General features: G+C 43.5%; 1 protein-coding gene across 3 annotated transcripts; it reads right to left on the reverse strand.

Moving 5' to 3' along the window:
• Positions 1-2585: 2585 nt before the first annotated feature.
• On the reverse strand, positions 2586-13511 carry etv5a (ETS variant transcription factor 5a). 3 transcript variants are annotated; one of them, XM_078262566.1, is made up of 12 exons: positions 13448-13511; positions 13171-13264; positions 12987-13034; positions 12353-12403; positions 10595-10718; positions 10180-10470; positions 9430-9761; positions 7598-7660; positions 6755-6823; positions 6277-6446; positions 5322-5423; positions 2586-4610 (listed from the first exon to the last, which is right to left on the reverse strand). In XM_078262566.1, exons 1-12 carry the CDS (start codon positions 13493-13495, stop codon positions 4380-4382), a joined length of 1623 nt encoding a protein of 540 aa, XP_078118692.1. In that variant the 5' UTR covers positions 13496-13511; the 3' UTR covers positions 2586-4379. The 3 variants fall into 3 exon arrangements, with proteins under 3 accessions (XP_078118692.1, XP_078118691.1, XP_078118693.1); XM_078262565.1 differs by having other exon boundaries at positions 5316-5423; XM_078262567.1 differs by lacking the exon at positions 13448-13511 and having other exon boundaries at positions 5316-5423; positions 13131-13192.
• Between the last annotated feature and the right edge of the window lie 314 nt (positions 13512-13825).

Raw genomic sequence — 13825 nt, forward strand, 5'->3', positions numbered from 1 at the left:
ACAAAAAGAAAACTGTTGCTATGACTTTCACACCATAAAACTGGAGCGGTCCGATGTGTTCCTGGGGGGAGTGGAACTTGACATTGTAAAGGAGTTCAAGTACCTCGGTGTCACACTGGACCCAACACTTTCATTTAAAAAACTTACAGCGAATAAACAAATCAATGACAACTACTTCTGCTAAAATGTCCCTACATTCAGTGATATTGACACATATAGATTACTGCATCACAACCTGGTCACTCACTGGAAATACAGTTTTAAAACCCATAGAAATGTTATTCACAAAATCTATAAAAAATACTTGATCAAAAACCTTTGTCATTCCATCAGTGTAATATTTTGGGAAAATACAATATGCTCAACTTTGAAAATGTTATTCATTTAAAAAATAGTTGTTTAATTCATGAAGTTTTTCATGGAACGGCCCCACCTTCACTTTCTACATACATTAAACCCAGGTCTGACAGAGGTTGTTGTACCAGAGCTTCATTTAGAGGAGATATAGAGATCCCGCATAGAAAAACTACCTTTGGACAAACTGTTCTGTCTATCAGAGGAGGTCATTTTTGGAACAGCGTCCCAACAAACATTAGAGAATGTCCAACTTACTGGGCAACTTAAAAAGCATCTTAAACAACTTCTTAAAAGTTCCCAGTTATGTCATCACTTTAACTAATTTTATTGATGTAATGTAATCTGCCTGAATGTGAGCTAATGGTTTTTCTTGCTTGATATTGTATATTGTCATATTCTTTTGTGTTGTATTATCTTGTGTGTTGTTGTCTTCCTGCCTCGGGACTACAGGTGAAAATTAGCATTTATGCTATAACCTGGCTCATTTACAGTCTGTACAGAAATGTTAGATTGTTCATTCATGTGCACTGTCCCGAATAAATAAGTAAATAAAATGTTCAGTTCTGTCACATAATCAGATACCATCATGCTACGTATTTCAGTTCAAAACACATTTAACAACACAGTGATATTACAAGCCAGGCACTGTTATAAAAAAAATAATAAAAAGGGCTACACACGCCTCAGGGAACCTTTTCAGATGTCGGGAAATCTTCGATGACTTGTGAAAACATCACAAGATACAGTAGTTGTGCAACATCTTATAGCTAGTCCGAAGCTAGAGCTCACATACAATTACACACAATCAAGTCAGTTCCAAGATATAATACATTTACGTAAGTATTGTACTTAATTACAACTTTGAGGTACTTGTACCTAGTTCATTTATACTTATACACCACATCTAGAGGCAAATACTGTACCCCACAGTATATGATTCTTTTAAAATGATGCCCTCCTTGACAGCTACAGAATTCAAGTGGTGTTATCTCGTCTAGCAGACTGCACTGTAACCTCAGTCGGTGTATACAAGAGCGCACGTATTGGAAATTTTAATATTTATGGCTTCCTCTGTGCTCTCAGTCACGTCTAATACCTAAACTCATGAATAATTCTACACACTCAAATAAGCACAAACCAGTCTTTATGTGCAACATACTTTTGGGGCTCACTATAGGTTTAACAGCATCAAACTGTGAATTATTCACTGATGAATCACGCTTGAGCATGAGAACATTAAAGTGTAACTTACCTATATATTAAAAAGGGCAATACATCTTTTCTTGTTCTCTTAAACTCTGGTACTATATGTGTTGACAGCAAAGAAAAGCACTGAACTCATTTTTATTTCCAAAACACCCCAATGTACATTATCCCAATGACAATTAGCATTGTCATGCTGAGGACTTACTCAAACTACAAAATAATGACCACCTTGAGGTTGTCTGCCTACCAGTCTAGTTGCAGTTTACATCCATGTCTTTCCAGACTCGTATACAATACGTAGTGAAGACTTTGAAGCAATTCAATAAAAAGATATTAAGTGCATTTTTCGGCGAAACACGGATGCTTCACACACACATCTTCAACCCGGCAGCACAGACGATCCCTACAAACACCACAGTTTCAAGATTAGTTTCACCAATTCAGTATTCAACCAAATGTGTCCCCTTCTGTTCCTGAGTTATGGCGTTGAAAAACGGCCAGAAAAATGTTTTTTGCAGAACATTATGTTGTCACAGTGAAGTAGACCGTTTGGATATTAAATGTCATCACTTCATGATTTTATTCTATTAGACATTGTGTCCAAGTGGACATTTGTGCCAAATTTGAAGAAATCTCAGGGATCCTAAGATATCATGTTCACAAGATTGGGACTGACAGCCCGAGCCTTTGGCTGCGGCCAGCGCAGAGGCATAACATTTTTTACATATTATGGATTGTAAAAATGCTCAGTTATATGAGCTTTAGCATTAATTAGTGTTTTAGAAAATGACTCACACGGAACATAGTGTTTTTCTTGTACACAGCTAACCAGACACATTAGCTTCCAGTTAAAAAAAGGGAGTAATCATTTACCCAGAAATGTCTGAGAAGGAGTCAGGAGAAGCACGAGACTCAGAAATCAGCCAGGTCAAGCACGGCAGCCAGTCAGCTGACTAACTGAGTGCGAGCAGGAGGGGGTGGCGGGGAGAGAAAACGATGAAACACACCAGGACTGCAGGCAGTGAAGCATGAAGGACCGTTTATTGTACCCAGTACAGATTATCATAAACTCAGCAGTGTAAGAAACACATTGTGAGGGGAGGGGACTGAAGCCTATACAAGTGCAGACAATCCCTGTGCCTGGGGCGGATCCCACGATATCATGTGTGTCTTCACTGGAACTCCAACACACAGTCTCACTCTCTCTCACACACACACACACACACACACACTACAGGCAAGATAATAACATCTTCTCATCCATTCCCTCCAACCCAATACCTTGAGGCCTCTTAAAGAAACAGTCTGCAGTAGTAGCATCAGAAGGATTGAGATTGGTTTTTAAAAAGGTACGTGTCTATTAGAGCCAGAACTATACAGCTTATACATTGAAATCAAAACAAATGCAGCCTTATAGCAAAAATATATACTTTATATATGTTTGTCTTCGCCCCCCATTCAGAAACAGATAATGAACACAAAAAAAATGCAGAGAATATCACAAATATCTTCCTTGTCCAAAGACATTAAAGCGATATGTTAGTGGACACACAGTCTTGACTGATTACACCATGCAAAGAGAAGCAGAAGTCTCCTGTTGAAAACTCGTAACTGGCAGAGGTGTCCAGAAGAAGGTGTCACAATTGTACCCTTCTTTTTAATCGCATGCAACATCCTGATGCTCCTGCCATACTGGTGCATCAGAGGAACTAGCACACTGCCAAGGAAATATTAAGCACCCAGGCAGAAATACAACAAAACAAAAAAAAAAAAAAGGAACAATGTGACCATTTATCATACATAATTACTTTAGGCTTTTAGGAATTATAAACGCCTCTGGGAAAATATGTACTCGCGGTATGTATCCCTTTTGAAATGGAGGAGATGGAGTGCTAATCATCTCTGAACTTGAGCAATCAAAAGGACCCAGCAGTGATGGACAGGCATGAGAGGAGTGTACTGTATAGACTGTGGGCTCCTACCGTAGGGTCCTGTCTGGGGAAGCAGATACAATCTCTTACACGGGCAGAATGCTTAAAGAACGCACCGCTTACACAAGAGAGCAGCCCAACCAACTAGCCTGAAATACAGCAACCCCCCAGAAACCTGAGAGTACTGGGTCTCTAACAATCGCAAAACAATTGAACAGCTGGATTAGAAAGAAAAGTAGTTCTATCTACAGAAAACAAACCGATTTGTGGGTTTAGAATATGTTGAGTTTTGGTTTTTTTTGTCAATCCGTTTTTTGCAAATTAAAGCCCTTTTACGGATCTTGTAGTTCAGATGTGGCGACATGAAAATGGGGGACCCAAAAAGGCAACTATAGAATAGTGCTGCACGTAGAATATCTTAGTCGGGGTTTTTTTGTTTTGTTTTTACTCTGTTGGTTACTTGATTGTTTTTAAGAAAAGCAGATTGTCACAAAATCAGAAATGCAACAACTCTTGCAGTCTTGTACAAAGGAGGGGGGGGGGGGTTTCTGTCAGTTCTTTTAAAGTTGGCGGCGTGTGGCCTCGCTTTGTTGGTCTCCGTAGCAACAGCAGCCCCATGCAGTCCAGTTCACCCTCGTTGGTTTTGCAACCCTCGCGCTGTCGCAGGCTTTTCCCTCATTCATACTTAGCTTGGGAGCTTACACAGTTTTATGAAGGTTTTCCAGGGAGCAGGAGAGGAAACCATAAAAAAGGAGCAGAGCGCGTGGTTTTTCTTCCAAGCAGCTCAGCAGTCCCAGCTCTGGATTTTTAAAAGTGGCCGTCGAGAGACTTTGGGAGTGTTTGCGTGTACATGTGTTATGTGCGTCACGACCCCCGCGCTGCTCGTTAGTAGCCGTAGCCTTCTGGGAATGGCAAGCCTGCCACACACTGCTCCCCGGCGTCCAGCAGGTAGGGAGCCGTTTCCTCGTAGTGGGTGAGGGGCACGGTGTCGTCGTCCAGCCCCAGCAGGCTGTCCGGGTCCACCTTCAGGTTGGGCCTCTGGTTGTCAGGGAAGGCCATGGAGAAGAGAGCCTCGGGGTCGCACACAAACTTGTACACGTACCTCTCACCAGCCACCTGAGAAACAAGACAAAATACATATTTAACTCACATATGAAACATCATGAGTGATACTTATTGTGCAATGTGGGCGGGTGTAAAACTGCGATGATTAATCGATTAGTTGTCAACTATTAGATTAATCGCATTCACATTTTTATGAAAAAACAAGTAAAAAATCTCTGATTCCAGCTTGTTAAATGTGAATATGTTTCTTTTCTCCTCTGTGACAGTAAAATGAATATCTTTACGCTGTGGACAAAACAAGACATTTGAGGACGTCATCTTGGGCTTTGGGAAACACTGATCGACATTTTTCACCATTTTCTGACATTTTATAGACCAAACTACTAATTGAATAATTGAGAAAATAATCGACAGATTAATTGACAATGAAAACAATCGTTAGTTGCAGCCCTTAGTGCGTGCATCACATTTCCCTTACAGACTCTTGATTCAAGGATGCTCATTTTTTTCAGATCAAGTTTAAGACATTTTGATTTGGCTGAAATCTGAGGCAGCAAACACTACACCAATATTTAGTATTAGTAGTATATCTAGTATTCACTGCCACTATTTAGCCGCTGGCTGTGATAAGACTCTACTTTAGAGCATCCCCGTGGTTGTAATCAGATATGACTACCTCGACTAGGTTAGCCCCATGCACCACAAAGTTGCTGAGGGAAAGGGGTGGAGGGAGAGAAAGGAAAATGGTGAACGTGCCTTTACCTTCTGCATGATGCCCTTCTCGTAGTAGTAACGCAGCGAGCGGCTCAACTTGTCATAGTTCATGGCCGGTCTGTTCTTCTGGATGCCCCAGCGACGAGCCACCTGAGGACACGCGAGACACAGAGAATCGCAATAAGCCACAGAGAATTGATATGTACATAGGGGCTGTTTACAATTTGGGCCCCAGGCCGCTCGGTAGCAGAAACAATCCTCCGTGAGCAGAAATAGATGAAGAAAAGGGTCTTTTGAATGGCAAGTTGAGTTTCAAAGCCCTTCCAGATGCTTCTCTCCACAAGACTAAAGTTATTTGCATGTACTGTCGATGTGAAGTGAGTTACCACCGGAGTACGTAGAGTCTCAAATACCACTTGAGCATTAAACATTTAAAAAATATCCTTTTTGAAGAAAATTTAGAACAGATTAAAGAAAATTGCGATTAATCGGAAGTTAAAGCTTTAGTGCGTAACATTTTTTGATATTAATGAACGTCCGTTACATTCAAGCCATTGCCAAAAGAGTTGCTACAAAGCTAATTAAGACTATCAGCTCTACACAACTCTCTCTGTATTTCTCAGTATGACTATGTTCAGAAGGTTGTGTCGTCCGGTGACTTTCCCGCGCAGAAACTCGAGTGAAGATAATGACCTCTTCTGAAGAGTCCATCATGTTTTTTTTTTAATCCTCCGTGTCCTCCTTGGCTACTAGCAACTGTGTGGAGGAGGGGTGGGGGAAGGTGCGCGATCACGGAAGGCTTGTATCATGTGGACGTGCCGACGGTGTTTGTTGTCATTACCTTGAATTCCTCACGGGGGAGACAGGAACTACGCACTATAGCTTTAACTGTGTTTAACAATCATGCGATTCATCGCGATTAAAATCTTTTAAATCGACTGGACAGCCCTAATATTTAGTCGGACAGAAGACATGAGTCCAGTTGAGGACAGTGGGTACTGACCTCCTCAGGCTCAATGAGTTTGAACTCCATGCCCCGACCAGTCCAGGCTATGAAGTGGCCATTGGCTGGGTCGTCCAGTAAAGTGACCAGGAACTGCCAGAGCTGCAGGGAGCCCCGGCGCTGGTAGGGAGGTCCGTCACGATAAACAGAGGGTTCCTGTTTGACTTTACCTGTGAGTGGAAGAAGAGGGAGAAGAGCAGGAGAAGAGAGTATGGAGAAGTAAAAAGGAGGCAGAAAAACAAAGAGTGAAGAAAAAGTGTCCGTCAACGCTGTACTCCGCCACGACCACAGTGTGGTGAGACATTCCTGCCAGATGGAGACTGTGAAGTGGACTTGCTGTTCATTATGCACCACGAGCAGTCAAAGGACTCCGAACATGCCCACAATAGCCAACTTTATGGGCATACAATATCTAATACTTTTGCACTAATTTTGGGTTAATATTGAGATTTTTTTTGGGGGGATTTCTCAGTCTTACCGTCTAATCTTTCAGGGACCACACAGGTATCGTCAAAGTACAGCTGATGATCTCTGTCGAAGGAGAAGCCTGCAATTGACAAAAAGAAAGAAATGCAACTTAAATGGGATGAAAGTGGAACAGCGTGGGATAGAGCGTGGGAAGCAGGCTTTTGTTCTGACATGAAGGCCAGTGACAATGTTCAACCCAGAGATCCAAACTGCATGCAAAGCAATAATATAGCCGGGCAGCTTCCCAAGAGTGGAAGCTTCTATTGTGCGGAGCTTCTGCCAGCTGCTGATGTGCGAAATGTACTGTATGTGTGGAGCAGCTACACATGATTCACTGATGGATTTACTTCCCTCTTGAGCTGTCATTTCAATGCTGCTGACCACCATTCATTTCCCCCAGCTCTCACCAACGCTGAGCTTTCAGCAGCTCGATAAGTCGCGAGGTTCACGGTCACAATCAAACGATTCCTTTTGACTATTATTGCCGATTATCTTGTCGATTAAGCGATTAGTTGTTTAGTTTATAAAAACGTTAGTAATGATCAGTGTTTCCCAAAGCCAAAGATGACGTCCTTAAATGTCTAGTTTTGTCCACAGCTCAAAGATATTCAGTTTACTGTCACAGAGGAGTGAAGATATGTGAAAATATTCACATTTAAGAAGCTGGAATCAGAGAAACTGATTAATGGATTATAAAAAAAAAAAAAAAAAAAAAAAAAATAGTTGGAGATCAATTTAATAGACAACTAATCGACTGATCTTTGCAGCTCTACAATCGATGGACTTCACTGATGAAATTATTCAAACATCTGAGACATAAAAAGACAAAAGCAGACAATAATCTGCAACTTACTTTCATGGTTATTTTGGTAGAAGCTCCCCGCTCTCCCAAACGATGAGTGACAGTTAGGCACTTCTGTAAACAAAGAAGATAGGTGTGTAAATTTAGACCAGAGACATCCTCACTGTCGTATCAAATGTGTAATACATCAAGATCCACCTCGCAGCTGACAGATATTTTTGGATCCCTGCCACTGTGTACAAAGATACACAGCTTTGATACTTATGTATGCGTTTTCTCTATGTTTATACAGGAGTCATTGAGTCCAAGCTATATTAATGTGTTAAGTCACAGTATTGGGTATAAAAAAGGTCAAAACACATGGTGGCTGCCTTTCTGGCCAACCGATGATGCTACAGATGAACATGGTCAACAGCTGGACACACACACACACACACACACACACCAGCCCCCGCATGTCCACCAAGCCTTTAAATAAGATTAGCACCATGGTTGCTGTATTAAATCTCAATGACAATCGAGTTACGCCAGTCCACCCCCCTAGGGATCGAGGCCTGTCTTCCATTTGCAGTGTCTCTGCAGTGCATACCAACCATCTCCACCCCCATCCATTATTCTGTTTCCTGTCTACTGATAAGACAACCAGAGATCAATCTTGAGCAAGTGTTTCCTTAAGTCTCTGTCTGCTCTTGTCCTAACTAAAAAGGAAAAAGAGTCTGCAAGGAGTAATCGGTATTGCCAAGTCGTACCATGCATGTAGAGAAAGAGAAAGGTACTGTAAGAGTAAATTGAAAAAGAAACTTAGGAAACTTCCTCCGTCAAATGCTGACATGATAGTGCATGGATTTAAATCATGGCTTTATGTCTACATAAATGGCTTGGTCACCGTCTGTAGACCACCAACGCTGACGTAACAACATGCAAACATGCACTTCTTCTTCCATTCATCCAGAGACACTAGGCCTCTGTGACGTAGGTATTTAAAAAGGCCATAAGAGGCTAAGAGGATTTGTCATTACATCACTGCCATGCCAGCCGGTCACCCACCAGGCAGAAAAGGAATGAGAATATATGAGCGAGCGTGAAAAGATTTAAATAAAATAAATAAAAGAGTTGCAGAGTTTCAGGAAAAGAGGATGTAAATGCATCAGAGCAGGGACAGCTGGGTGCGTGGGTGTTAGGATCAAACAATGCAGCGACAGTCGCTCTGGCTTGTTTGATTTAAACAAAGCGAGTAAACAGCATCTCTGCCATGACTGTTTGACAAGGCCTTTTGGAGAGGCACAATTTGGCCCCATGTGTATTCTGTAAAACCAAGCTGAGAATTTCCAGGCTCTTACAATCAGCCTGCTGTGCTGCATGTCACTAAGTCCTCTGAGGGCCCTAGCCTAGATCTATTCCAGGTAAGCTCAGTCAAGAGGTTCTCTGCACCTGGCTGGATGACCCATTTACTTTTTACCCTTGGAGGCTTAGGCAGAGCTAAGAGACCCACTTTTACTTTACTGGCATGGCTCTTGAGGAATGATGCAGATTAGGCTTTGAGAGAGAGAGAGTGAGTGTGAGTGTGTGTGAGTGTGAGTGTGTGTGTGTGTGTGTGTGAGAAATGAGCACCTGTGTGCCCAGGCCTCTGCTGCACGCTAAAAATCACAGGCGCGTGTTAGTGCCCAGAACAAACACGGCCAGGCACATTCCACACCCTCTGCCCGCTATACTTTCACACGGCCCTAGACATTACTTTCACACAGCTAGCAGTGGACTTCCTTGCTATGCAAGAACAGAGAAATAGATATGCAGGAAGCTCCACAGGGACATCTTGAGAAGTAATGGACTCTTCAAGGTTTTTTTTTATTATTTTTTTTATTTAACTACCCTTCTCTACTCACCAGAATCGAAGCAGTAGTCACGAGGCTCCTGCTTGATGGCCATGGGGTGGAAAGCAGCCTGATGCGGAGGGCCCGGGGGTGGACCTGGGGGGCCCATGGTGGGGACGCCCTGCTCTGTGTAGCGTGGGTCGATGAGCTCTTGCTTGAAACCCTGGGGTGGCACAGCTACCAATGGCTCGGACATTTGGCGGTGGTAGGGCGGCCGGCCGTCTCGTGGCAGACTGTTGTTGTTGTTGTTGCTGCTGCTGGGAGGCTGGGGCAAGAACTGGGGACGCCCTTGATTCTCGGATTGGGGAAAGGGTAGACATGGCTCGGACATCTGCCGCTGGAACCTAAAAATGGAGGGAAAAGTGGCAAGACAAAGAGATGATGTCTCTTTTCAGAAACACGCCTGGGTAAATACACCAAATGAAACATTAAGAGGAAAAGCCTCATATCTAGATAATGAGGTTCAACTCTAGCAGCGTTTTGAGAGAAAAAACGACATTCACGCATGCACGCCCCGCATATTATGCGCGGAAATCGGCAATTTATGCGGTGAAAGTGAGTCGTCGTTTCCAAAAGATCTCCGTTTGTGCTCTTCCAAACTACAAAGCAACCCCAGAGTTTTCAAACCAAAACGGGAACAGACTACAAATGTCGGTTTTAGAGGCTCTGAAACGCCGGAGTAGCGTGGACGCGAGGCGTAAACGTAGCAAAAGATATTTAATATTTAACCTAGTAGTGTAGATATAGCCTCTGAGTGCTCACCTGTGCTCAGGTGTAAAGTTGTTGGCATCCTGGCTGATGGGTGCACAGGGCACGGCGAAGGGTGGGCTGTGGACGGCTTGCTGGTTAGGAGAGCCGGCGCTCGCTGTTATAGGCTGCTGTACGTGCACCGGACGGGGCCCCGGGGTCTGATTGGCTACATGGGGGTGAGGAGGGGGGGTCTGCGCACTCAGAGGGTGCGTCCCTGCTGTGCTGGTAGGGCCGCAGGGAGAGACTGGTGTTGAGGGGGGAGTTAATGGCTTGAACCCAGGAGTGGACTTCCTGTCACAGGCACTGTGGATGAAGAGATGGGGGGAACAAACACAGTCAGAACTTTAAATCGGAGAGGAATAATCAATACACTATCCGGTGGCTGCCGTCCTGCTCTTGGTAGACGTCTACAAATGTAATTACATACCTGTAGCTGTAAAGGCACTTCTCTCCGTAGGGCATGGGACTCCGGTCCTGGTGACAGGGAGAGAACTCTCTGGAGGGAGTCAGCTCTCGTTTGATCTTGGCTGGGGGCGGGCCATGAAACATCACTGGATACGAGGAGACATACAAAGAATTGAGTGCATTAGATAAACTCCAGATATCACCTAATCGTAGCCACAAACAGAAGTGCAGCAGTTATCTTAACCACATTTGGAATTGATGGATAAATGGACGTATGGTCTGTGTATTCCCTCGACTGACAGAGCCACTTAGCAGCAATTTATCATCAGCCCTAATGACGGTCGACTCTGGGCTCTGAAAACAACCATCTATCTAGCCACTGCTAGGTAGCACGATACTAACTGCACTATACACACAAAAGCTATCAAACTTCTCGTCTGATTCCCATTAGGGCAGGCCAATACCCATGAATCAGTGTGGCTGTAATCTAATGGCGGTGAATGATTTTCTTCTCCCGTGCTGTAACCATTAGACGCTAGCTGCAGCTTTCTGCGTATCGGCTGCACTTTCCAGGGCACCGCATAATAGCCAGGCAGAAACTAGATCTCTTGGCACAGAGGAGCGGGGGCCAAATAAATCACCCGTGGTGCTGATGGACCGAAGCGGAGTTACAATGGGCACGTGAGCTCCACTGTGAAACCTAAATGGCTCGAGTGAGGCTCCTCACACGCAGAGAAAAGCAAATAATGAGGAGATTAGGCATCTTTTCATTGGACTGGTGGCTAAGTGAGTGGATTAACAAACAAGCACCCAAACTCCTCTCCTGGAGAATCTGAGCTAAAGCATCACACATCAATAAACTGAGAGTGCTCCTCCACTCTAGAGCAAACTTAAACACAGTTCAGAGACATGTGATGTCCTGTAGCTCATACCCAAAAAAAAATAATAAATAAATAAAAAAAATCTGGTTTTGGTGAATAGGCAACTTGTGAGAGAGAATGGCCTGCAGCCTGGCAACAGAAACAACTGACACACACATGCACGCACGCACGCACCAGAGGCTGGCGGTCAGTTTGCAGCTCGCTGAGCACATTAACCAAGATTTAAAAGGCAGCCCTCACAATGACAGTGGCTGCCACACCCTGTCTCCACCTCCTACGCATCAGACAGAAAACATAAACTCTGAAAGACAGAGGGGATGGGGGAGAGATCATAAAAAAGGACTGAAACAGGCAGCTCTGAAGCTGCCCTATCCACTGGAATCTAGCCCACTTCAGCAGCAGGGCCTGAGTGCGGGAAAGTGTGAAATCAGATTAGGCGCTTGGCTCATGTGATGCCCCATGCCAATCGGCTGATTAAACTCAAAATGAGGGGGGAGAGCAGCCTTTCCCAGAGCTGTGTTTTAAAGGACGAAGAATGGTGTTTGTCCTCGGCAGGACGAAGAAATGTTGATAAAAGAGAGGTGACCTAGACATCTGGTCAGGGTCAGTAACTCAATAAAAAAGCACTTTCTTCAAAGCAAAAAGAAGCCTGTGGTTTTAAGATTCTGATGCAGTGCTGTTAAAGCATAGCTTGCATTTCAGCCTGAAATTCCACCGTGGTTTGAATCTCTGCCCAAAATCAGACGAGATCCAGGCTAGGCTAAAACATCGTAATCATGACTGGGTTTGACTGATATCAAAAAAGCAATAACAGAATCTGTTCAGAGGACTACACACACACACACACACACACACACACAATTATCAGGGATGAACAACAAAAAATATCAGGTACTCACAGCTATCAGACTGGAAATCTGGGACAAACTGTTCGTCATCAGGCACCTGGGCTGTGAAGATAGAGAGAGAAAAATCAAGCACATACCCCTTTTTGTCTCACTTTAGCCAACATATTTTATGTGCCAAAAATAAGAAGGTGTGGACAAAAAGATGAAACAAAAACAAGAAAAAAGATAAACAGAAAAAGAATCTGCTGGAAACTGGTTCATTAAAAGAGATTTAAAGAAGAGTAACAATGTAATCTAACAGAAAAAGGCGAGAAAGCTACTTAGACAAAAGGGGGTCTCGGTCAGCAGTTTTTCATGCATAGGACTTTGCTCTTCTTGCTCTAATTGCTAACAAACAAATAGCAATATTTCACATTCTCTACAAGTTAATCTGTAATCTTGAAACTTGCCCAATTTGATCCTGTTCACTATTTAGGAAACAAAGGACTAAGAGGTAAGAAATGTTTAAGTCAAACATGATTTCACAAAGCCAAAAAACCAAATCCAATGAAATGATTTTGAAAATGTTGTTTGTGTAGATGGAGAGAGAGAGAGAGAGAGAGAGAGAGAGAGAGAGAGAGCAGCAGAACACACTGGCAGACATTTACAAAAATAACTACGCTAATAAAATAAACATGGAGCTCACCTTCTGCAATCCAGATCTCTTGCAGCTGACTGAGGTCTTGGAAGAGTTCTGAAAATCACAAAGTGACAGATATTGAGTATAAGTCCCCACCAACTTCACTGTACTTTTAATTAAATGTTAAAACATGTTGTTGTGGCAGCTCACATGTGCAACCTGCACTGTTCATTCACATCAACAACGGTACCTTCTGTGTCCTGGGCGAGTTCTGTGTCGACAAACTTCCTTTTCCTGTCGCTCAGAGGCCTGCTGTGAGACGGATCCTCCACGTGAGACTTGTGCTGTTGGGTGAAGAGAAGGAGAAGATGAAGAAATGTCAGCGCATCAACAGGAGATGTCACCTCACCTCGCAAAAGGACAATGCAGATGGTATGCAAGTGTATTATAAATGTCCATCCATAATGTAGAGCCATGGGTTGAAAGTGTGAGGATGTGATGTGTGAGGCTGGCATGTGTCCACTTACACTGGGTGGGACCATGAATGGGACTTGCTGGTCATAGAATCCATCCATGTTATGTGGGTGATTGGGGGGGCTCCAATATTGTGGGGAAGGGGAGGTGTTCGCTTTAAAGCGACAGCGCCCGGGTCACTTCGTGGGTCACTGGAAAACACAAGATTGGAAACGTACAGCAGGTGTCACAAAACTGCAAAAACAAACATCCTCTTTCGCCATAAATGTGTCTTTTAGCCAGTGTAAGGGTGGACACAGTGCGTCAATGTGGCTGTGAGTCACTTCTATTGTCATGTTTGAAGCCATACTGTGTTCTGGGCTTCATTAGTTTGTAATGTATTTATATTAGAGCTGCAAAGATTATTAAATTAATTGTCAACTATTAAATTA

This window comes from Sander vitreus, chromosome 11 (genome assembly GCF_031162955.1).
Source record: "Sander vitreus isolate 19-12246 chromosome 11, sanVit1, whole genome shotgun sequence".
Classification (NCBI taxonomy): domain Eukaryota; kingdom Metazoa; phylum Chordata; class Actinopteri; order Perciformes; family Percidae; genus Sander; species Sander vitreus.

Coding starts and splice junctions, on each gene's coding strand:
- etv5a (XM_078262565.1), bottom strand. CDS start 13,495: ATGGATGGATTCTATGACCAGCAAGTCCCATTCATGGTCCCACCCAGT. Junction 12,404..12,986: donor AGAGATCTGGATTGCAGAAG/GTGAGCTCCATG, acceptor CTATCTTCACAG/CCCAGGTGCCTGATGACGAA. Junction 10,719..12,352: donor AGATTTCCAGTCTGATAGCT/GTGAGTACCTGA, acceptor CCTCGTATCCAG/TGATGTTTCATGGCCCGCCC.